The 25,000-nt window shown below is 46.0% G+C and overlaps 3 protein-coding genes and 1 pseudogene across 3 annotated transcripts; 2 read left to right on the forward strand and 2 right to left on the reverse strand.

Moving 5' to 3' along the window:
- Positions 1-7,583, forward strand: part of LOC115536280 (acetylcholinesterase collagenic tail peptide-like) — a 10,949-nt pseudogene extending 3,366 nt beyond the window's left edge.
- A 92-nt stretch (positions 7,584-7,675) lies between these two features.
- Positions 7,676-10,148, forward strand: fkbp14 (FKBP prolyl isomerase 14). Its single transcript, XM_030347786.1, has 4 exons — positions 7,676-7,997; positions 8,095-8,246; positions 8,763-8,890; positions 9,454-10,148. Exons 1-4 carry the CDS (start codon positions 7,804-7,806, stop codon positions 9,610-9,612), a joined length of 633 nt encoding a protein of 210 aa, XP_030203646.1. The 5' UTR covers positions 7,676-7,803; the 3' UTR covers positions 9,613-10,148.
- Positions 9,798-15,475, reverse strand: LOC115536073 (WAS/WASL-interacting protein family member 3). The gene is given in 10 exon segments (XM_030347725.1): positions 9,798-11,083; positions 11,572-11,673; positions 11,880-12,011; positions 12,451-12,855; positions 12,858-12,901; positions 12,903-12,947; positions 12,949-13,204; positions 13,313-13,456; positions 15,033-15,176; positions 15,463-15,475. Coding segments are annotated over 10 exon segments (1,326 nt in total). The 3' UTR covers positions 9,798-11,042.
- A 4,601-nt stretch (positions 15,476-20,076) lies between these two features.
- LOC115536165 (proline-rich protein 15) lies at positions 20,077-22,497 on the reverse strand. Its single transcript, XM_030347871.1, has 2 exons — positions 22,129-22,497; positions 20,077-21,570 (listed from the first exon to the last, which is right to left on the reverse strand). Exon 2 carries the CDS (start codon positions 21,552-21,554, stop codon positions 21,183-21,185), a length of 372 nt encoding a protein of 123 aa, XP_030203731.1. The 5' UTR covers positions 21,555-21,570; positions 22,129-22,497; the 3' UTR covers positions 20,077-21,182.
- Positions 22,498-25,000: the final 2,503 nt, after the last annotated feature.

The raw sequence follows: 25,000 nt of genomic DNA on the forward strand, positions 1-25,000 counted from the left end.
GCTGCGGGCCCAGCCCTGCTGATCAAGGCTGTCCTCCACGGCCCCGCCTTCTTTACACGCTTTTAATCTCCCTGAGTGCCTCCCAGCTCTGAGATAAATCAACCTGCCCACCCCCCCCCCCCCCCCCTCCAACGCCGCCACCAGCATCTCTGTGGTGGGTGGGTGGGTGGTGGGGGGGTGGGCGGCTGGCAGCGGGGCAGGTCTTTTAATGACCGGCCCGCTAAATGAGAGCACACTCCCGGAATGGCGGAGGCCGGGACGGGCGTCGAAAGGGGGGAGGCGAGCGGTTGGCGGCGCCCGCAGGTGTCGCTGAGGTGTGCGAGTTATTGCGTTGGCTGCGTTTCGGTGCGCCGGAGTGAAAAGAGGGGATTTGGGCTAGGGGGACGGGATGGATGGGTTCTCCGCTGATCTGGACTGTAATTAACGTGCTCAGTGACATTCCCCTCTCTCCTCCCATGTTTTATGATCCGAGTTTTCCCCCTTACTCATGTCAGATTAGCCTTCGGAAAATGATCTGACGATGCATATATACCGCACGGTGCCCGCTTATTAATGACCCACCAACACTCTGCTGCGCTCGCTCCTTACTGGCTGAACTCCATTTTCTCCTTCCAACCCAAACACGGGTCGGACACAAGTCAACTGTTGGGCTGGTGGCGCCCTTCACTATGAACTCTGGGAAATCTGTTTGGTTTGTAGCGTGCCATTTCCAGATTGCACAGTGCTGTTATGCGAGTGTGTGTGTGTTTGTCAGTGTGTCATTTGTGGTCCTGTCTAATGACCTATGACCTTGTGTCCCCGTAGGGTCGCACTGGGGCCCCTGGGCTCCCTGGGAAACCTGGTGTGCAGGGACGGCTCGGTGTTCCGGGGCCCGAAGTGAGTGGTCCGAACCAAACTGGTTTTATTTTTATTTTACGGTTAATCGTCATTGCTTGGACATGTTTAACAGATATATTCACTGCAAGTATACACTTATACGAGCAGATGCTTGTATTGAAAAGAATGGTTAGAGACGTATTTCTCCTACAGTGGAGTGTCATCGTCATGATTGGCCATCTTGAACTTTTCGGAGACCCAGAGACTTGTGTGAGGATCGGTTTGAATCCTTCTTTCAGGGACAGAAGGGCGACCCAGGACTCATGGGCTTACCTGGACCTAGAGGACCAGCAGGGCTTAAGGCTAGTGAACTAAGATCAGCACAACAGTAGCACTGCAGTACTTTGCGTGTGTACAATGCTCTTTGTTTCGATGTGACGTAAATTCATTAATGTGTACCTGGCCCTTTTTCAGGGATTCCCCGGTTCCAATGGAGAGAGGGTAAGCAGAGGGTGCTTGGACTGAGTCCCTTACATCCTAAATGACTCCAGTATGTCCCTATTGTGAATCCTCTCATTCCTGCTGTCCATTGTCTCTTCTTGCAGGGGGCGCGGGGGACCCCTGGAGCAATGGGACCTAAAGGGGACAAAGTAAGTAAATGTGACTTTTATTTAGTATTTTCTGAAACTTTAATAATCAGATGTTGTAGGTGTAGCTCACAAACTGGACAGATCCCTAATCGTTGAACCAGATTACATGAGTCGTGGTTGGTTAGCCTCACGGTGTAAGGTTAGCTTGGGTTCAGCTCTATCTCTGGAAGCATCCTGCTTCGCAAGGTCGCTGGGGACAAGGCCTCCCGTTATATAAAGCTTCCTCCGCACCAGCTGTTGAGCTCGGGGAGACCTGAAATAGGTCACTGCTCCTCGTTGAAGATTAGGGTGCTTCAATTAGACCAAGGTCCTAGAGATCTTTTTTTCCGATGCCGGTACCTAAAAATAGATGACAAATCTGTGCTCCAGATAGATAATGCTTTTTTTATTTCTGGATTCTCTGTCTTTAGGGGTCCGTTGGATTGACTGGGATGCTGGGACAGAAGGTTGGTGGCTATTTATTGTTGATGCAGTCGTGTGACTTTAAACCCTGACGTGATGCTCATCACCAGAATGCCCTTCCTCCCCCCAGGGTGAGATGGGGACTAAGGGGGAGGAAGGTGTCCCAGGAAGGAGAGGGCCCACCGGACGACCCGGGAAGAGAGGAAAACAGGTGAGGAGAGTGGAAGAGAGGTGTGTGTGTGTGTGTGTGTGTGTGTGTGTGTGTGTGTGTGTGTGTGTGTGTGTGTGTGTGTGTGTGTGTGTGTGTGTGTGTGTGTGTGGTGTGTGTGTGTGTGTGTGTGTGTGTGTGTGTGTGTGTGTGCGCATTTACATGGGTGTGTTCTACACTTTGACACTCACACACTAGGCTCATTCCAGCATATTGGGACGGGCCATGTCCTCAATAGCACTGTGACTCCAACCTCTACATTAAGCCTTCAACGGAGTCAGCCTCTTTTGACATCAATAGTCTTGACAGCTTCAAAAGTACACACATATGCCTGTCTATATTCCCAATGCGGAAAGTGCTTGCGCATTGCACAGCTGCTGCATACGTAGGAATACCTGCACTCAAAATGAGTGTGCTGTGGTCGGTATTGGCAAACTTATTCCATGTATGTGTGAGTGCCCTGGTGATCTGGGTCTTAAAGGTCAGCTTCACACTTCTGACATCACAGTGCAAATGGAGTGCATTTATATAGCGCTTTCCTAACCAGTGGCCACTCAAAGTGCTTAATCATTTTTGCCTAGCCCCCCCCCACACACACACACACACACACACACACACACACACACACACACACACACCACACACACACACACACACACACCACACACACACACACACACACACACACACACACACTGATGGCCATGTCCACCATGCAAGGCGACAGCCAGCAGTAAGGGTTAGGTGTCTTGCTCAGGGACACCCCGATACTAGGGTGAGCAGGGGATGTGTGTGTGTGTGTTGGTGTGATGGGCGGACAAATCTTTCACTGTGTGTTGTTAAATGCAAGTTATTTTATTTGTAAAGGGCACCAAGGGCCATGCGGGGGCCCCGGGCCGTTTGGGGCCCCCAGGCCCACAGGGCCCTCTGGGCCGTCCAGGCCCCCCCGGTCCACCTGCCTCAGGTAAGACGGGCTCGCAGAAATACATGAAGTACACAAGTAAGGGCTAACGCGCAGCAAGCGGGTCACTATTTATATAAACTTGTATTCAACAGCAACATGTAATACAGCTATATAGCACATAGGTAGTAGTCAACCACAAGTCTTACCTGGAATACTGTTTTCTTTACACAATTAAAAAATCGTATATATACTAAATATTCATGTACTAAATCTATTGCATGAATGGCCACAATGTTTGAGCTGTTCTCTACAACCCTCATGCACCTGTTCCTGTCCAGCGCTCTACGTGGTGGGGAGAAGGGAGACTCGGGGCCCCCCGGCCCCCCGGCTGTCTGTCGCTGTGACCCCGCTCCGGGGGTGAGCAGCGCCCCGTTCAGCAGCTACACACGGAACAACAACTACCACAAAGTCCCAGCAGTGAGTCACTCATTCACTCACCGAAAAACCAGGCGGAAGACTTTGAGACCAAGGCATTGGCAAAAAATATCCATCCTACTTTTCCCCTAGTATCAGTAGACTTCATTAATAATGAATGTCTTGCTGATTTCTCCGGCTAAACCAATAATTCGGCTGAACTAATAATTATGCAAGCAGAAATGGAGAGGTAAACGAGCTAAAATGGCCACCCTGCTGTGGTGTTTAACGACCCAACGTTTTACTCCTGGAAAAGAAGAGCAGCCAAAGTGATTACATTTCACCGTAAAAAATGAGCCGTAAAAATGGCATATTTTACAGCAGAGATTTTGTCTTTATGATGTTATTTTATGTCTGGTTTTGTTAGTATCCCATAAAAAACACCACAGAATGTAGGAAAACCTTGAATTGTTACTATTACATTGCCGCAAGAAATGTTGGTATGTATGTTAGGACATTCCTTTTTATAGATGTGTGTGTGTGTGTGTGTGTGTGTGTGTGTGTGTGTGTGTGTGTGTGTGTGTGTGTGTGTGTGTGTGTGTGTGTGTGTGTGTGTGTGTGGTTGTGTGTGTGTCTGCGTGTATATGTCTGTGTGTATATGTCTGTGTGTGTGTGTGTGCAGATATATGTAGTGAGCAGTGAGGAGGAGCTGACCAACCTACAAGTAGACAACGCTTTAGCTCTCCGGAAGGATCAGAGGTCACTCTACTTTAGAGACAAAGATGGATGGAAGCCAATACAGGTAACTTTCTATCTTTGTCTAATGTTGATAATCCTAGGGTTTGTCATTTTATCATTCTATCATGCTATATAATTCCATCTATTACTCTATTGCTCCATCTGTGCTTTGGTTGTGACTTTTGTGATGAGGTCTGCCTTTTAGCCCTGATAATAGCGTCTGACCTTAACGCCACCAGGTATCAAGTCTCGCTTTGACCAAATACTTAATTTAAGATTTATTAATAATAAGTCTTGCATCCGTGTAGACCAGGGGGGTGGTTTGACTGACGCAGCCAGTAGTCTGCCCAAACAGTGCCCTGATCCGTCCACACACCGATACAGTCCAACCAGAACGTGAGCCTCGGGGTGCGGTCTCGCTCCCCATAACTCATTGTGAACCGGATCCCATCTGGACGGTCCAGACCGGGCAGTTAATGCGCCCCGGCGCGGTCCGGAGATAAGCGTATTGCATTGAAACGACACGTGTCCCCGAGGCCCATCCGTCTCGCTCTCTCTCTTTATTCATCCATCACCTCAGCCAACACGCTGTTTATCTCCTCCCGATACCTGACCAGGACCTCCAGTAAGCCATGTTATTCGTCCCCTATGGGTGGCGTCTATATGGGGATACATATCACCACTAAGCCTCTCTCTTCCAGCCCTTCCATCCCTTCCAGTCCACAGAGAAAGTCCCCGAGCAGCTGGGCGTGTGTGGGGACGGGAGGGTCCAGGCCACCCAGGGAGAGGAGTGTGACGACGGCAACAAGATCGTCACCGACGCCTGTCTCAGTGAGTCGGACACGCCTGCTACAGTGCACGCACACGTCACGCACACAACTGTCTGAACAAACACAGACGCACGCACACACACACAATCCTGTAGGCTCGACAGTCTCCGGCTATAGATACTGTGCATACCGAGGTTTCTGCTTTTCATACAGACACGTGCGCAACTGTACTACACACACACACACTCATGCACACAAAATAATACATTCAGACACATTCATTCATTCATTCAACCTTTATTTTAAATGAGCGTTGGAAACATTGATTATGACCCTTAATAAGAATGACGACATGATAACACTATAGGAAACAAAATACAAAGACAAAATTAATCGAAAAGAAGACAATTATTAAGTACTTTCTTAAAGTGGCCAAAAGGGATAAGTAGTATAGTAGTATTGATTTGAAGGTGACATTGTAAGATATTCCATTAGTCCAAATACAGACACACACACAATGATACAGTGGTACAAAGACTAGAAAGATACACACAGACGTACACACTTGGTCTCATGCACACACACCTACAAAACTACACATGAACACCAGGATTCAAAAACGTACACCCTTCTACACACACCACCGGACACACACACACACACACACACACACACACAACCACACACACCACACACACACACACACACACACACAAACCACACACACACACACACACACACACTCATTCTCATTCTCTGTACATGCTGCAGACAGCGGCCTGGCTCCAACTCCTGGTGTTCATTTAGAATCAAATCCCTCCCGGTGTCCGAGCGAGGCAGTGGGCCCAGTTCCTGGCTCCTCGTTAATCTGGGTCCCGCTCCCTCGTCGTCCCTCGTCAGCCCCTCCCCTATACCTTTCAATCCAATTAGAACACAACTCAGAAACTGCTGTATGGCTCGACTGGAACTCACAGGAGTGCCAAAGCAATTAGGCGTTTCACTACTCTTTCATCTTTCCTTTTGTCCGCCTATTATCCTTATGCTGCTCATATTCTTAATAGTTTCCTTCGCGCCTTCTTTCATTTTGATCTTTTGCGTGTCGTTTGTGTAATTTTCCAGACTGCAAGTGGGCCTACTGCGGGGACGGCTATCGGCACGAGGGCATGGAAGAATGTGACGGGAAGGACTTTGGTTACCAGACGTGCAAATCCTACCTTCCTGGGTATGTTTACGTCTCCGAGCACCACCCACGTCCAACACACACAGGCACACGTACAGCTTTACGAGCGGGTGTGTGCAGGAATCATAAATGTGTGTCAGAAATTGACATACAAAAATTGCTTGTGTGTTTGTCTGTCTCAGTGTCTCTCTGTGTGTTTATGTTTTTTTCTCTATTTATACATAAACATTTATGTGTGTGTGTGTCTGTATGCATGTATGTGCTTTTAACTTTGTGTGTGTTGTGTGTATGTGTTTGTCTATGTGTATGTGTATTTCGCTCTTTGTGTGTGTGTGTTTGTTTGTTTGTTCGCATGCGTGCGTGCGTGTGTTTGTGCATGCATGTATATGTGTCTGTCTGTCTGTCTGTCTGTCTGTCTGTCTGTCTGTCTGTCTGTCTGTCTGTCTGTCTGTCTGTCTGTCTGTCTGTCTGTCTGTCTGTCTGTCTGTCTGTGTGTGTGTGTGTGTGTGTGTGTACGTGCCTCTGTGCCTCTGCGCTTACCCCTTCACGTGCGCTGCATACGTCTCCACCAGGTCCTTTGGACAGCTGAGATGCACCGAGGCCTGTGTGATGGACTCCACCGGCTGTAAGTACTTCACCTGAGAGAGGAGCCCAGCTGGTGCCTCCACACGGCAGCTACCCTGAGTCGGCTGCATGTCCAGACCTCCCCTCATGCTTTTGGGCTTCAGACCTCTTCCTCTTACCACTGAAGGCACAGCCCGGAAGACAACTGGTGCCATTCCTTCAGGGGGTGGAGGGGGGGCTGGGAATTTAACTAAGGACTAAGGAGTGTACCTGATCACTGACCTCTTTGGAGTCCTCCTGGTGGCTGCAGCACTGTTATGACGACCATGGTTGTGTTTGACATGTTTTTAATAAGGTTTGGTTTTAATAGAAACCGGTCGAGATGTCAAATGGCTGGCTGACTGTTACTGAAGTTGCGCTTGATGAAGAAATAACAGATATGTAGCAAGAGACCATTGTAAATGGCAGCATTTTTAGTGGCATTTTTGAGTGGCGACGATGTTAGCAGTGGTAATATGGTGCACTGAGAACACAAATCAGGGGTGTGTACATATGATTATATCTGAACAATTTAGATATCAAACATAATATATTGATTAACTGTAAATGTGTGTAACTGCAGTGGAGCAGTGAATGCATGTGTGGTGATGTGGGGACCCTAGCATATTCCTATTAACTGTATGCATTAAGAATATAAGCAATGTTCTAACATTTACTCACTTATGGACCTATTTAAATTACTGTTATAATTGTTCAGGATAAACAGGACATATTACTAAGCAAGCATGCGTGTATATATGTTTGTATGTGTGTATCTGTTTGGATTTTTACATTAAATAAATACTGAAATGCAGAGATTTGTTAGCCTAGGAACTGAATGTCCGTTTAAAAAGAAAAATCGAATTGGCGAACTCCTAATAAACTTGATTAACGTGTATTTCATGTAGCCTCCAGTGATTTTAAGATGCTCGATGTGTGGGGGGCGTGGTTATAGGGGAACGGCGTATAACTCAACCAATCACACGAACACTTCCTGCAACAACTTCTATGAAACTTCAGTGCCACGTATGGAGCCAACTGGTTCTATGAAGTTGCAAATCAGTTCTTAACTATAAACTATTTATTCGTTTAACGGAACAGAGCGCCCTTCTTGCACAATGTTGCTGGCTGTCCTAAGTTGGTTGTGTACCTCTCTCTTGGTCTCCGTCCGCGGCGGTAAACTGCCCGAGGCCGAGGTGAATATAGAGGTTTTGCACAGACCTTTCCTCTGTCATCGAAAATCAAAGTATGGAGACATTCTCCTAGTGCATCACGAGGGATATTTCCAAAACGGTACAATGTTTCACTCAAGGTAAGATCCCATGGAAAAAAATCAATAGTGTTACATTTTGCAAAGAAAATTATAACTTTCTCTCAAACTCTGCAACTATGTTCGTTTTTTCCTCAAGTTATACTGAAGGGGACAAGCAGGCGGTGTGGTTCACACTGGGCATCCGAGAAGTGATTATTGGTTGGGATAAAGGCCTGCAGGATATGTGCAGTGGAGAGAAGAGACGACTGACCGTGCCCCCATCCCTCGCCTATGGAAAGGAGGGCAGAGGTAGACTACGCATTGTATTTAGCAAATTGGCACTCGTTTATTTTAAGACAATGCTAGTGAACTGCATCCATAACACACTTGATTCTCTGTTTAAGCTCTCTTGTTTTTGAATAGCATGAAAGGACTTCAACAATGGACGAGGGTCTTAGAACCCACGCTGTTATGTGGTCACCTTTTCTCACTATGGAGCATGTGAACAGTACCTCATGCATGCGTTTCTTGTGGTAAGAATTTGACGCACTTTAACCCCACTAACATATGGCTGTTGTTCTCTGCTTGACTGTCTTTCGTAACAAAAAGCAACCTGAAATGTATTGACTGATACAGAAAAGGTAATGTATTGCAAGCAAACTCAGAGATGCCGTGTGTGTGTGTGTGTGTGTGTGTGTGTGTGTGGTGTGTGTGTGTGTGTGTGTGTGTGTGTGTGTGTGTGTGTGTGTGTGTGTGTGTGTGTGTGTGTGTGTGTGTGTGTGTGTGTGTGTGTGTGCGCGCGCTCGCTCGTGCCCCCATACTCAGGGAAGATCCCACCTGAGAGCACCCTGACCTTTGTCATCGAGGTCATGGAGATCCGCAACGGGCCCAGGTCCCACGAGTCCTTCCAGGAGATGGACCTCAACGATGACTGGAAGCTCTCCAAAGAGGAGGTGAGGGGAACAGAACAGGGCCGGCTTTCATTTGGACGCGGCGTCAGTGGAGTTGAGTTAATTTCACAAAATGGAGCGACAAATGTATTGAGTCAAATGTTTGTAATCGATTCATTATTTAAGTAGCATATCTAGTACGAATAACAAAATATTTGCTGCTTAATGTTGCGGTTTGATTTCAGTATTTGCTTCTTGGATCTAGGAATAGTTTAGTTGTCTCGGCTGCTTGTCTTTTAAAGCAATCACATCCGTCCCTCCCGGCCCATCACGTCGTTCCTCGTAGGACGCCGATTGGTCCGAACCACTGGTTGGTTTTGACACCAACACAGAGGTTTAACTTGAGGCCTAGTCAGTTTGATTCTCGTGTGATCGTAATCTCTCGAATTAAGCTGCACTGCTAGGTTAAGACAGATGTTAAACAATGTGTGTGTGGAGCAGATGCAACAAGACGTAGGTCGTAAACAATTTAAACCAAACATTGGGATTGCCTGACAAGCCCTGGCCTGACGGTGGTGCACACTCTTATCCCCCCACCCCCTCCGCTACGTCGGACCACTGCCCAGGTGAAGGAATACCTGCGCAAGGAGTTCCAGCGCCACGGCTACCCCCCCAACGACACCCATCACGAGAGCATGGTCGAGGACATCTTCGTGAAGGAGGACGAGAACAAGGATGGCTTCATATCCTCCCGAGAGTTCACCTACAAGCACGATGAACTTTAAAACACATTCCACGCCGTAGCTCTCTTACTCACTCCTGTGTTGTACCTCAGTTTTGCGTGTTTGCTGTGACATCTGATTGTGAACGTTTGGGTGGATGTTGTTGAAGATAATGGGTGTCAAATAATTGCACCATCAGTTCATGTCCTTGTTTAGCATGCATTTGGTGTAGGAAACAATCAAATTGATGTCTCTCGAACTGTTTAATATCCATTCGGTAAACCTGAAACAGAATTGTTAAACATGCAGTATTTTGTTATTTCTATAAAACCCAGAACATCTTTGGTCGTAAAACAATTTCAGTTACAGTTCATTTTTTCACATACAATATTATACATGTACAAGGTGCAATGCATTTCCTAGCCATGCTTGACACACTGTAAGAGCTCCAAATAACTGTGATCTCTGATACTATGGACCAAATGCCTTGTTACACCAAAAAAATCTTTGATGGTCCACCAAACCTTCTTATGACTAAAATATTCTAGATTGCTCTAGATAATTCATAATATTTCTGACCAATAAACTACTACACTTTGGATGAAGTCATTCTTTTAAATTAATTATTTATTTGTAATAACTCCCACTTTCTACCAGCAGATGACACTGTCTTCACATGTTAATGAGAAGGACCACAATAAATGAGTTGGTTATTACCTGCCAACACCTTTGCTCAATACACTTTACACTATGATCTGATAATTTAAATGCTAAATATATTAACATGTAAGCAGATTACTTAAAGAGATACCTTTATAGTAAAATATAAAAGTTTTAAGTATAGCACCATTGGATTGTGTCAGAATCAAAGTCAAGATAATAATGGATAACTGTTTGCGTATTTCACTGGTGACTTATTTAACTGTACGTGTGTGTCGTGTTACTCAAGATTGCAGTGACTCTTTCATAGCATAAGCGAACAGGTTTGAGTTTAATAACAAAACAAATGTCGTCTTGTAGAAGTTTCTTGAAAAGGATTTACAGTATACAATTGTCACTCTGTTACAAACATTATGAGTATGTCTTATGGTAACCTTTGGAAGCACTGTATGTCGAGGTAATTTTAGCCACCAAAGGATACTTTGTTATTGCTCTGTGTGCATACGTCTGGTCTATGTGCATCTGTTGAAGAATAAGGAAATGAAAACACACACACACACATTTGAAACATTCCACCGTAGAAGAGGTCAGAGGTCACATTATTCTGGGTTGGGCCCGGCAAGTGCCACGGCCCTTGGGAACCCTAAAAAAACACACAGCCACAGAACATAGAACTGTGAGAGACTGTGCGACAATGCTGCCGCACCCCTGCTTACACACCCCACAGAAATGCTGTCATTAGAGTCCAAGACACGTGGAGTGGAGGAATGGAAGGAGTCCGGGCGGGCTGCCGTTGGTTGTTGTGGGCCGAGGAGCAGGCAGGGTGTGAGGTCTCATCTGAGTTGGGTTCGGATCCCAGGGGGCATGGGGTTCTCTGCAGGGGGATCGAGGGAGAGACGGAGCACGGTGAGATTGGAACAATTTGTATACCTCTTCCACTAACAATGGATTAGATAGATTATGGAAAAAATCATAGTCACGATTATTTTGGTCAATATTGAAATCATGATTATTCAAAAAGTATTTGAGTTTGAAAACATGATGCAATTATTCAGCATTTCTCTCCAGAAAATGCCTTTGTAACTGAGAACCTTGAAATGCCCCTTAAAAAGACACCAAAAAAAAATAGATAGAAAATGAACAAATCAAAAATAATGTACAAATATGTATCCGGCTGTTCTGTTCTGCAATTTCAATTTTCCATTTAGTGAATAAAATAAATAGACCAAAAAGATATTGTTTGAACCAAAAATCGAAAAAACGATTGCCCAGCTGCCCTACTTTAGTATTGGTGGAAGATGGACCGGACCGGACCAGGTCTGGTCTACACTGGGGGTGTGGGGGGGGGATGGGGGGGCTCACCTCTGTTCTGTTTGCTGGGGTAGATGCGGAGGAAGGGCTTGTACTCTTCAGGCGGGGGCAGGTCTTCCACCGGATGGAACTGGAACTTGGACTCAAAGTCGTCTAGAAACGGTACGACGAGAGACCATGCCATTAGAGGACGCCACACTGTCTAGCATACAGGTATTTCATCCTGAGACACAGGAGATTACTATACTCTGCTACGACCGCTGTTGCTTCACACACATACACACACACACACAGACACAACACACACACACACACACACACACACACACACACACACACACACACACACGCAAGCCCACCCAGGCTGTGCAGGTGTCCGTTCCTGAGGCTTGCGGGGGGCAGGAAGGGAGGAGGAGGTGGAATGCGGCCAGACAGCTCTGTGGTGGGCGACCTGGCGGGCGGGGCGGGGGGAGGAGCCAAGCGACTCACACCTGTTGCCATGGGTACAGCATCGAAGAACAGCATCAGCGGAATGTCAAAGACGTTGTTACCGTTTAGGTAAACCGATTAACGGTTAAGATGGACGTTTGAGAGCGTGTATGTAAATAAAGAATTTACATGGACAATACTACAATCCCATTTTTACATGATTACATGGCACTTTCTTAGAGGAAACAAGAGGAAAGAAGATACAAATGTGATATTCAATGCATAATAGAGGTTATTACATAAGTCAAGCGGTAAAAGGAAGGCAGTAAAACCTGTCAAACGAATGAAGCGTAGTACAATATAACTTTAAACAGAATGGATTATATCAAAGGCCACCGAGTCCTAAAGGGTAGCCTCTGTCCCCAGGGGGCTAGAGTCATGACAGAGGGCTGGACAGAACCAGGCCAGAGGAGCAGAGTGGGGGGGGGGGGGGGTGTGTACCTGCGCTGCGGGGCACCGCCGGAGGCCGTCGGGTGGGGGCGGTGCAGGGGTAGGACGGAGGCAGCGGGGGCAGAGGGGGAGCCCCGAGGCGCAGGGACATGGGGGGGGCCTGGGGAGGGGGTGGGGGCGGGGGCAGCGTGGTGGGGCAGCTGGGCGTGAAGGACGCCGGGGGGGGGGGGGGGGGAGGCGGGGGTCCCAGGGAGACGTGGCAGGCGGGCGGCGGGTAGAAGCACCCCGAGGAGCGGTTGGGGTTGGAGGAGGCGGTGCAGAGGAGGGGGGGGGGGTGGGGAGGGGGGGTGAGGGGCTGCGGGTGGTGGTGGTGGGGGTGGTGGTGGGGGTGGGGGTGGTGGTGCTGCACGGGCAGCCAGGTGGGGCGGGTGACCTGGTGGGGCGGAGGCGGGGGGGGCAGGTGGGGACGGGGGGCGGCCTGCTGACGGGGCGGTCCTGGAGCGGGGGGGGGGGGGCTGCTGTAGCGGGGCGCCGGTGGAGGAGGCGGAGGGGGGGGGGGGTGGTGGTGGTGGACGGCGAAGGGGGGTGCGGTGGGGAGGAGGTGGGGGCGGGGGCGGCAGCGGCCTGCCGGTGTGGGAGGGGGAGGGCGGGGCCGAGTGGGAGGGGCCTGTGGAGCGCTGCTGGGCGGGAACGGCAGCGCCGCCCTCCATCGGCTGGAGGGGCGGGGCGGGGTCGGTGCTGGACTCGCCGGGCGGGGGCTGGTTCCACACGGGTCTGGGGGTCACCGACGAGCTGGAACGAGACACTGGAGGCAACACGCACACACACACACACACACACGCGCGCGCGCACAATTAAGAGAGAGATCTAGCGCAGCGTCGAGGACCACCGAGGTGTGCTCCACCGTACCCACCTGGGCTCTTCACTGCATCCTTCTGTCCTACGGGCCGCAGTGTGGGGAACCCCCCGGCGAAGAGGCCCCCGAGGGTGGGGCCCGCCCCGCCCTGAGCCCCCTGGTTACAGCCTGGACCGCTGGACACATCTGCACCGCTGGGCTCTGGGGGAAACCACACACACACACACACACATATGAGTATTATATTAATGAGCTCTATGATGGAAAATTAAGGATAATCAACTGACTATTTTAATGACTTCCTTATTAAAACATTAACCTCAAAATGTACTTGTTAATGATGATGTTAATGCCTCAGCAAGGTTTTGACCACCACTGTTCTTTGGTTATAAACATAACATAGACTAGACGAATGTGTGTATTCAAATAGTACAAAATAACTGTGGTGGAGAGAGTCGTTTCCGTCTAAACTCTTTAAGACAAAAGATTCATCCGAACTTATAACAATAAGCATACAATACCATACAACAAACATGGAATAATCGGAGGCCTAAGATGGGAGTTCGCTCCATCTTAGGTCCAATGCATTGGCAAAAGCAAGGACTTCTTATCCAGTAGCACAGGTCTCGGAAATGCTGAGAGCAGCTCTGACCTCCTCATGACGTGGGATGGAAAAATCCATAGGTTGTTTCCCCTTCATCATGTAAGCTGTCTTCTATTCCGTGCACTGTCGAGCCACCCTATCTTTTCCTAGTAATCCAACGTTAACCTTTGGGCCTGGGGTAAACCGGGCACAAGGGCGCAGGGATCCCCTTATACATTCTTCTACTTGACGGGAATACAGGAAACTCTTTAGGTAAACATCATTGGATGATCATTGACAACTGCAATGTGGGGAGACGTAGTGTCTCCCCACATTGCAGGTGTCGGCGAAAAGGCACAATCAACAAATGGCAGTAAGAGAAACGGAATGTGAAAAATGTAATTTCCATTACAATAATTTCAAATATAGAACCAAAAGAAACTCTTCACACTACAAAATATAGATGATACAGCAATACATCATTTGTTTCAGTATTGTAATCTTTCCTTTGCATTTCCCCCTCCCTCTCTTTTCATTCCTCTCCTTTCACTCATCTCCTCTCTCGTTCCTCTAAGGTCACGCTTGCCTATAGCGGACGATACTTCTCCTCGTTCACTGCCCCAGCTCCTCCCTGCTTGGAGCTCACTAAACAAACACCCTCTGTTACACTGTCTGTCTCTCTCTCTCTCTCCCCTCTCTGTCTCTCACTCCCTCCCTCTCCCCCTCTGTCCCTCTCTCAAATTCTCTTACCTCGCCTCACCTCTCTCCCATGAGACAATGACTCCCAGTGACAACAGATTCACGTGGTGCTCATTGACTGCCTGGGACGGATTCTGTCTGCGTACGTGTTTCCGTTTATCGGGCGATTGTCATGTGCGTCTGTGTGTTTAAACATGCTAATCCTGCGGCTGCATGTAACTGTGTGTCTGTGTGTGCAGGGCCGCCGGACTGCGGGTACGAGTTACACAGTTGTGGGGGGGCCCAAGGCAGAGGGGGGGGCCCATGGGAATAACAAAAAATAATAATAATAATTATGTCTGTAGAATTTTCTACCAATTCCCTAGCGGTAGGAGCCATCACTACCTCTTGTATGCAGGGCCCAGAATTTGGCGCTATGGCCCTGTGTGCGTGTTTGTGTGCGTGCCTGAATGCATGCATGTGTATGTTTGTGTGTAGGACATGGCTCTCCCTTACTGTCGACCACAGGCTCACTGCGGTCGTTGACCTGTGTGACCTTCCTGAGCCTGGCTCCTTTCTGGATGTCCGCCAACAGGGCACCCCTGCCCCCCCCCCCCCACAGCTGGACTGGGACCTGGGAGGGGCCGAGGAGCGTCGAGGCTGTCTCAGAGGGAGAGAGAGGGAGGAGAAGGGAAGAGAGAGAGAGATTATAATATTTGCCAGGTTGCCATTGTAAATAGGTAATTGTTCTTAATGACTGGTTAAATAAAGGTTGAATAAAAAACAAATAAAATATTATCGTTCATTTTAATATTATTAATGAATGTGTTGTCAAAACAGCCTTACCAAAATGAAATAGAGAGAGAGGGAGAAAGAGGGAGAGAGAGAGTAACAGAGATAGAGAGACGTGTGAGTGTGTGTGAAGAGCTTTTTATAGAAACAATACTTGGGAGAGGCATTTGACGTGTCCACAGGTTTACTTTAGATTTACTCCTGCCTCTCCTTCCCTTTGAATTGCTCTGTGGCTGTCCTGAGCCCACGCTTTTTATTTTACATTAGAGCAATGCGAGCTAGGGATGCAACAGGACACTTTACTGCCATCTGACCACCCACCATCTGTGTGTGTGTGTGTGTGTGTGTGTGTGGTGTGTGTGTGTGTGTGTGTGTGTGTGGTGTGTGTGGTGTGTGTGTGTGTGTGTGTGTGTGTGTGTGTGTGTGTGTGTGTGTGTGTGTGTGTGTGTGTGTGTGTGTGTGTGTGTGTGTGTGTGTGTGTAACTGTACCTCTGATCAATAATGCAGATAGCCTGCAGGTTGAAAGCCAATGAGCATGTTGCGTGTAGAATGGCATCAGAGTGTGTGGCAGACAAATAGAATCTGACTTAAAGCCCAAAGGGAGGGAGGAAGAGGGAGAGAGAGAGAGAGAGAGAGGAGAGAGAGAGAGAGAGAGAGAGAAGAGAGAGGAGAGAGAGAGAGATGAATACACCAATTTCCTATTCTACTTAAAGGTAAGTGGCATGGATGAGGAAACCAAAAGTTAAGCAAGCAAATGTCCGCCCCAGGATTTGGATCCAACCACCTGTTGTTTACCAATTAAAGCAGGTCACCAATTAGGCCACAGGTTGAAGAACACTAACGAGTTTAATGAGCCGCCTCGCTACAGCGTTGACAGGGCAAAGCCACGGTTGAACCCTCAGCGGAACGCTCCATGAGGTTTAATGTACGAACATAATGGACGGCTGCGGCCTGAGGTTCTACCTGCAGAGGAGCTGCGACGAAGAGTGGGGGTGGCGGAGGAGGTGCGGGGGGAGGGGGTGGGGGAGGAGCTGGTGAAGACATGGCTTCCCCTCAGGTACCTTGATGGGGAGTAAAAAATAAAACACGCCTACTGTAACCCAAACAGCATTAGTCGTAGCGGTTGTCGGAGTGTATGTGGATGACGGCTGGTTCCCCTGGCCGAGTCTGGTTGGACTCCTGGGCTGGGTAAGGCTGCACCGCTGGTGCACATTGAGTTACCAGTGTGCATAGGTTAAACCAGCCATCTCAACACACACTCACTAAAGGATATCCTACATGGCAACACGGTCTGGTGCTCCATGTTGCCATGTAGGAGATCTCTTTCAATCAGCCTCGGCCAGGTCAGGCTGCTTGAACCACCCATCGTCCACACACACACTCCCACAGCGGGTTAAGGCTAAAATATTGAGTATTAGCACACAGTTCGCTTTCAAGTGTTAAAATATTTGATGTTCTCAACTTTCAAGTACCTCTTCAACATCACTAAGACAATACATTCAAGTTAAAGGCAAAGTGCAAATAATTAGCATTTCAAACTTAATGTAGGCTTATTTAACCATGTAGCATTTACTGCTAGGTAGTTTTCTATAAAAGCGTAAACAACACTTTAATTGAGAAAGTGGATAAATACATAAATGCCTCAAAATGCATATGTAAAGTATAGGCAAACTTTCTCCTCTCTCTCTCTCTATAACTATTTCTCTCTCTCTTTTCCCCTCTCTCTTCTCTTCTCTCTTTCCCTCTTTCCTCCCCTATACAGGAAGATATTTCACCGCTCATGTCGCAAACAGGATACAGTGAGAGAACTCCTTCCTCTCTAGGGAAATCCAAGAACCCCATTCCCTATTCTCCACCCTCCACATATACACACATGCATTCCACACACACACACACACACACACACACACACACACACACACACACACACACCACACACACACACACACATACTACGTCCAGTGGCTGGGTGGGTGGAGAGGAACAATGGTTTGCGTTGTGTCCAAAGAAAGGCCCTCTTTAGCGAGGGAAGGCCTTAACTGCCATTATGTACGAAGTGAACGGGAAAACAACATAAGAGAATACTTTGGGAAGTGCCGGCAGACTGCAGATAAAGCACAGGCTCAGTCACTGAACTATGTGGAGCACAAGGAATTAACATCACCTGTGGCGGCATATGATATCACGTACATGATGGCTACACATATAAGCTAATAACCATAATATCAAATAAGAGCCTTGTCTGCATTGTCTGCGTTGTCTGAGTGAGACGCTGCAGAGAACGAGAGGATGACCGCCGCCCATTCACAACACGATGAATTCTTGAGGGGCTCTGTGTGGGAGTGAGGGAGTGGAGAGCCTCAGTTCTGAAGCCTGCCCACTTCTTATATGCTCTGGAATCTGTGGATGCCAGCCCCTGCAGCACTTTCATGAAATGGGACGATTAAAGAAGCAGGTTACGTTTATTGGTTGTGTTTGTTTCAATGTGGTTCCAGCCTGTCCCCAGGCATCGAGCTAATGTTAACTCACTTTCAACTCTAGCTGCCATCTGTGACTTTTTGTTCCTGTGTGTTTAAGAATGTGTGTGAAAAGACAGACAGACAGACAGACAGACAGACAGACAGACAGACGACAGACAGACAGACAGAGACAGACAGACAGACAGACAGACAGACAGACAGACAGACAGACAGACAGACAGACAGACAGACAGACAGATAGTTAGTGACGAAGGGGGGAGAGGGGATCTGGTTGCCCTGTATTCAATTGGCAACTGTCTCGCCATAGCTATTTCCATCTCCATATCTGTGTCAAACTGTGGCTACTGGTCAACAGTTGGCTGACAGGTGCTTGGTTTGAAATGTGCATTAAATATGTGTTGTGTAATACTTGTGGGGTATTAAATTATGTTTATTAAACACCACAGCCCTGCATATAACATATGCAGACACCCAGGCACGCACACATATGTATGCAAATAATGACTTGGAGAAAGATTGAATTTCGCGTCTACTGTAAAAAAAATAAAAAGTAAAACACTTTCACAAAAAGAAGCCAGGTACAATTGGCTTCTCATTAACATCCGTTAATGAGAGTCATTGGACCGACCGTATGAGCGAGAGAAACACCGATGTTTTCCTTTCAGAAGTTATTATAACACAAGAAGAATGTCAAGAAAGCAATACGCTAGCCGGTAGCCAGCCACCTGTTAGATGAACGGTATTTACAACTCTCATATGGTCTCACTGTCGTATGTATATATATAAATGTACATATAAAGGCCTTTGGTTTTAAATTTGTTGCTTACCTTATGGAAAATAACCGAACTCCAAACGTGTGTTGTGGATATGGCCCAGATAGAGGCTGGCTGAGTCTGCACTCGGGAGCGGGAGGAGGAGGACAGCTGCTCGGGTTATTTTCAGTCAAGCGTGCACCTCCATGAGGAGGGGCAGAGGATAGGTGTATTCGGTCAATTAAAAAACCTTTTCAGCCTATATTATAAATGTAGGCTACTCCTCTGACCTCTGTATCGGGATTCGGCAGAAAGTTGTTTAAAAGTGGTAATTCCAGTTACGCATCAGAATAGCACAAATTATGACTACGGATCTCAAAAAAGAATAACGAATGCAATGTTTTATGTGTGCAATATATATGGTTGTTAACGTGTCAATGATTGCAGCATTCAGTGTTCTGTTATTCACCTCTTGAATAGGTCCATGGTATAACCCCGCGCGCTGCAGGGTGCGGAGGCGGTCAGCTCGAGGCCACACCTCAGACTTCACGCTCAAGTCCCGACCAATCAAATTGAAGAAAGGATGCGCTAGCTTTTTTTTTTATTGACTAGGCCTGCATTGGTGTTGAATATGGAATTTGAAATAACCTGCCTCAGAGTAAATTAGTTTGACTTATTCGAGTAGTCTGCATTTATAACAGTGTATTATACTATAGCCTTTTTTCCAAAAGTAAATAGAAACCAAGTTGTAGCAATTCATTGTGTGTCCAAACCAAGTGTGTTATTATTTTTATTATATATTGCCCCATTCTGTTCGGATTCTATTTTATTCTGATCCTTTTCTAGAATCACTGTGCATCGTGTTTACCCTCTAGTGGTGAAGACTGGCGTTACACTCCTCGTCAACCCCTCCTGTAATTCGGAGGTGCGGGACTCAGAAGGTATGAGCAGTAGCCTACACTAAGTACCTGTCAGACACTGTTGGGTAACCATTATGGTATACGTAGCAGGTAAAATGTACAGTCTGAAAATTGGGCAAGGTATGCGTCACATTGTAGCATAATAGCCTGTTTTAAAAAAAACATGAAAGTGAAACACACACCCACACATACACCTCAACAAAGAGAGAGGAATGTGGTGACACAAGCAGGCTCTCCTCCTGAATGACAGAACAGGATCAAGTTGCCCTGGGCTGGACGTACCCATTGGAGACCGATCCTATGTCTTTGTCTTTCTTTATTGTTACTGGTTCCTCAGAAGTGATTGGATTCCTAAATTGGGATCGTTCCTTTCTCTCTGTCATATATTATGACTCAGTTATTCTATTCTGTGTTTTTGTGGTGGATGTGATTTGGATTGTAAGATAAACATAAACTTACACGAATATATAAACATACATATGCATACCAAGATACATACACACATATCCACGCATGTTTTCCTCAAATCTTTGTTTTAACTTATAATGTACTGGTACTCTTCACTATGTCTTAAATACACAAACACACACACACACACACACACACACACACACAGTATAAAATACTAATTTATTTATTTATTAAGTTTTGCCTTCATTAATTGATCATGGGTGTGGTTCGGTATACAATTGTGTAAGTAAGTACCAATAAACTAATCACAAATACCCGAACCAACATTTCTTCAAGCTGCTTGGATGACAAAGTCTAGTATGGCACTTCTCAGCTCTAACTTCAAATGTATTAGCTTAGGGAGAAAATGTATAAACATATATTGCTTAATCCTTCAATTATGGTATAGCTAGCAGTATAAAATATACATTTGAATTGTTTTAAATGGCACGGAATCACTGTGTAAAAACGATGCTAAATGTATTTAAAAGCTGCTGAGGAACATTGCACGATTTTCACAATAAACCTGCTTCTACAGATAATCATGTGATTTACAGCGCTATAACTTAAAAGTCAACTGCCACAAATGGCTGGACTTTCACCATTTGGAGGACCTCAAAAGCTACCTCAAAAGGTCAACTGACCAAATTTTGTTCAGCGATTACTTCAGGAAGCATCAAAGAATCAAAATAAACACACAATCCTTCATCATTTTACACGTAGTTGCAATAGAAAAGGCTGATATGTCCCCAAACGAAACAGTAAATAGCCCAAAGTGAGAACCAGGGGGGCACGTGGTACCTGTCAGGGCTCTGAAGTGCTCAATGCATTCATTTCTAACCTGTATTTAATCTCTTTAAACATCCATTATGCTATTCCTTTTTCATGGTTCAATATCCATTATCAGAACACTGGACAAAATAAATCTATTTACCATTTAGGTGTTTTTGTTATTTTACAGTGGCACCCACCAAAAATAGCCTATGCAAAAATAGCCCCATATAGTATTTCCAAATATTTATAATATATTTTATAGATCTTTCCTTCAATTTACACATGCACTAGCTGCTCTCTTTCCTTCCACAATGGCCTGCAAAGTCTTCTTCATCTCTTCACCACCACCATCATCACAGTCTGCTGTGCATCACGTCTTCATGTGCAGGCCAACCAATCACTTTGATCGATTGAATTTTTTCAGGTTTTTCTTTCACCTTATCATCATTATTGCCGTCGTCATCATCATCATTGTCGTCGTCATGGTCACCGCTGGTCCTACTTCCTGGCACCATTCTTGTCCTGCTGCTGCTGCTGCTCCTCTATGGGCAGGGTCGAGCGCACCCTCCGCTTCTCCTTGAAGCGGCCCGACCGCGACACCCTCATGTTCCTGCGGCAAGTCTGTTCGTTGAAGACGGAGTCCATGTGGGAGTCGTCGTAAGTCTCGTCATCGCTGTCCCTGCCAGACTCCTTATTCCCCGGCTGGGTCTGCGACGAGGCCTTGGGACCTCCATGCTTGGGACCCGGAGCCATCTTTGCGCCTTTCTCGGGTTTGAAAGGGTCGAAGTCTGGCTCGAGGGTCGTATCCATCTGGCCGGGGGTCTTCCGGATCCCCAGGAAGGACTTCCACCATGGTTGTCTCTCTGACATGGTGTCTCTGGAGCCACTGCAGTTAGAGGCTCGAGTCAACTTCGTGGCATTTTAACAAACAACACATTTCCCACATGCCCTGGGATGTAGCTGCACCATCTATAGTCGGCCAATACTATAAAAACATATTTTTTCTTCTTATATCTATTTTTAATTACTATTCTATCTTGTACACGGTGAACTAAGACCGAAGGCTCACTGTTTTCCTGATGACCTCTGTTTTCCTGCGTGTTTTGCAACAGCCATCAATCATTGTCCTCATCACTCCTCACTGCACTTACTGTTGTTGTCTATTAACGTCCTTGTTTTTATGAGGTTGTGGCTATTTCTACGGGTATAAACACAAACTCATGTGTTTATGAATCTGTCAGAATTGTATGCACTTGTCATCATACGAAAGAAGTTCACGATGTGATTATTGCAGTAATTATACAAATATGATACACCATGAATAACCAGTGTAACCAAGTTTAGCTTCTCTGTAAAACTGGTTTAATCAGTTGTGAGGACAGAAGGGCAACAAGCAGTGATTCATGGCTGAAAAACGAGCACAATCCAGGCTCCGATCACTTACCTGACTTGTCGCTTCTGCAAAAGGAGTTGATATCCTATTAAAAACCAAAATTCAATGTGCAAAATGAGCGCTGTCGAAGCCCGACGATTCCATGTGTCAAAACGCAGCAGGCCTACTTCGTTAGTGCAAAATATTGCCTATAACAAACTAAGAAAAAATCCCTAATAGATATAGAATAATAGTTTACATTTTATGCACGGAAAGTCTGATAAGTAGGGCTCTCCAGATGGTATCATCTAAATTAATAATCTTTATTCGGTTTCACTTATTCCTTGCGAAGTTTAGGCTTCGTGAATCAGAATTGGCATATATATAAGGACCGTCTTTCCTCGACTAGACCTAAAGGTATCCGCCTCCGAAACTCGCTTCGGGAACACCTGACTACGTCTCTGATTGGAGGAAATCGTGTCATCGTGTGAGCTTGTCTCAGGTGAATCTATTACACAGGTGGGTGGGACTTATGGTAACTTAGCAACGTAACCCATGGGAGCGCGCATCTCTTGTGATACAAGTGTTTTTTCAACAATAGATCTATTGTGTCAATAATGCAACCTACCCAACAAAACCAAAGGACAAGAATGTTTTCAGATTTTTTATAAATTACCCACATTTTCATTAGCCTACTAATGAAAGAATATTTATCTATTTTGGTCACATTAATTGCTAATGAATGCCCATCAGTTCCAACCAAAGCTTGTCCAATCTTTGAAACTCAACTTAGAAGTTTGAAGTTATATGCCCAGTTGTTGTTTGAGAAGAAACTGAGGCAAGAATGAGAAACTGGTCCCTAAAATGTCTCTGTGCAATTGTAGTTGACGTAAGCACACATAACTTGGGGAGGGGGGAGCTGTCTGGCCTGCCGCCAGTTTCATCAGCTGCTTCGCCCTGCGTTTTATTCGGATATTTGGGCTTCCTGGCCTATGCTGTGTGTTTCGGTCCACTTGTGACCATACATTGTAGTTTTATGGCAACATTCTCTACCTCTTTGACTGTCTGTCATTCAGATTGACACACAAGACAGTCAGTCAGTCAGTCAGACAAACAGAGTAACACACAAAGTAAGAGCTTTCTGTGCAGATGGAGTTTCCTTTCTTTGTGTTTCTCTCGCCAAAAATAATAATGCTATTTACATTACATACTTACAACTTACAAAAAGTGATGAAATTGCGATATTCATCCAAGTACCTACAGCCCTATCATTACCAGATTAGTCAACCTGCACACTCAGCATACTTTTAAAAGGGCCCCTCAAGGGCCCTTAAGAAACCCAAAGAGTAATCCTGTTGGTGTTTTCCCAAGGTAGAAGCTCTGGGTCATCAGACTTTAATCCATCTTGCTTCTTGGTATCGAGAGGGAATGCCAACCCAAACGGTTACGTGTGACTGTGAACATTTCCGGTGAAACAGAGAGTGACACATTGATAAGACGTGCTGTAATCAGATCAGGGAATACCTCAGTGAGGCTTCTCTCTCCTTCGATGTTTGACATCTCTCCATCATACCAAGGAACCGGTTGAATGGATACCTGAGGGAATCCCTCCTCCACCTACCCCTCTCAACCTTTGGGGTCTCTCCCTTGCTACGCCATCGCACTGGATGGTGCAACTTATGATGAGCCTACACTAACAAACACACTCACCCGCACAGACACACCGATGCACACACACAGACACGATACACAGACACACACAAACACACGTGCCTGCGCAGACATACAAATATACACACACACCGATACACAGACAGACACAAACAGACGTGCCTGCACAGACACATAAATACACAGACACACACACACACACACACACAAACAGACACACACACACACCCCAATTCATAGACACCACCACGCCATGATACACACACACAAACACACACACACATGCCCAACACACACAGACACACACAACACACACACACACACACACATTCAGACACATATAAGAACATGAGTATATATCCCCAGAAATATGTTTGTGTCTAGGAACATGGAAGTGCATAGGGTTCGGGTTGAACAGGGCTTAAGTTGACAAAATCATGTTTCTGACCGATGCTCAATTTAACACAGGAGGCGAATAGATGCTTCCTATAAATTATCCTCTATTTTAGCCTACCGTTTTAGCCTACAATCAGCTTTCCTTCTAGAACTAAGACTGAAACAATTTAATTACAGAAGAGCTCTTAGGATTCAATAAAATGCATCCAAGTATTATCCATTGTCATTTTATTTACTATTATACACAAAAGCTCTTCTTATTTGGAATCCATTAGACAAGCAAAGACATCTGCTGGCTTAAGTCTAACCAGTCCTTATAAAGAATATGTATACCTAAATCATTATGTTAATGCTATTAAAGATTGATTTAAAACAGGCCCTGCCGTCCTGATTAGATCAATCTAAACCTTTCTAGAAAACTGGTATTGAATTGAAACTGTTCAGGTCACACCCCTAATGTGTTGCGTTCTCTCATCTAGATAACTTACCTTAACTGGACCAGAAACAAAAACGTGCATACACATGATTGCAAGATCGAGCTCTATAAACATTCAGGTGTGTGTTTTCTCTTACTTGCTTTCTGGGAAGGTTGGTCCCACCATAAACAAAGAACAAAACTATTTCTACTGAGAGGTCACCTTGAGCCTGAAATACGTTGCCAAAAGAAACACAAAGAATAATGGTTAAAGTGTTTGTGTTCTCATTAGCCAATCTAATTATCTAACTAATCTAACTAATGAATGTGTAGACTATAATTAGTGCTTGATTATTCATATGTATTGTCATAGGATTATGAATTGTGTTAATCTTTAAGACTTTATATAGAATATCAAACAGAATAATAATTGATTATTAAAATCACTGGCATTATGAATCT

The sequence above is a fragment of the Gadus morhua genome, chromosome 22 (genome assembly GCF_902167405.1).
Source record: "Gadus morhua chromosome 22, gadMor3.0, whole genome shotgun sequence".
In the NCBI taxonomy this organism is placed as follows: domain Eukaryota; kingdom Metazoa; phylum Chordata; class Actinopteri; order Gadiformes; family Gadidae; genus Gadus; species Gadus morhua.

Coding starts and splice junctions, on each gene's coding strand:
- fkbp14 (XM_030347786.1), top strand. CDS start 7,804: ATGTTGCTGGCTGTCCTAAGTTGGTTGTGTACCTCTCTCTTGGTCTCC. Junction 7,998..8,094: donor GGTACAATGTTTCACTCAAG/GTAAGATCCCAT, acceptor TTTTTCCTCAAG/TTATACTGAAGGGGACAAGC. Junction 8,247..8,762: donor CTATGGAAAGGAGGGCAGAG/GTAGACTACGCA, acceptor CCCCATACTCAG/GGAAGATCCCACCTGAGAGC.
- LOC115536165 (XM_030347871.1), bottom strand. CDS start 21,554: ATGTCAGAGAGACAACCATGGTGGAAGTCCTTCCTGGGGATCCGGAAG.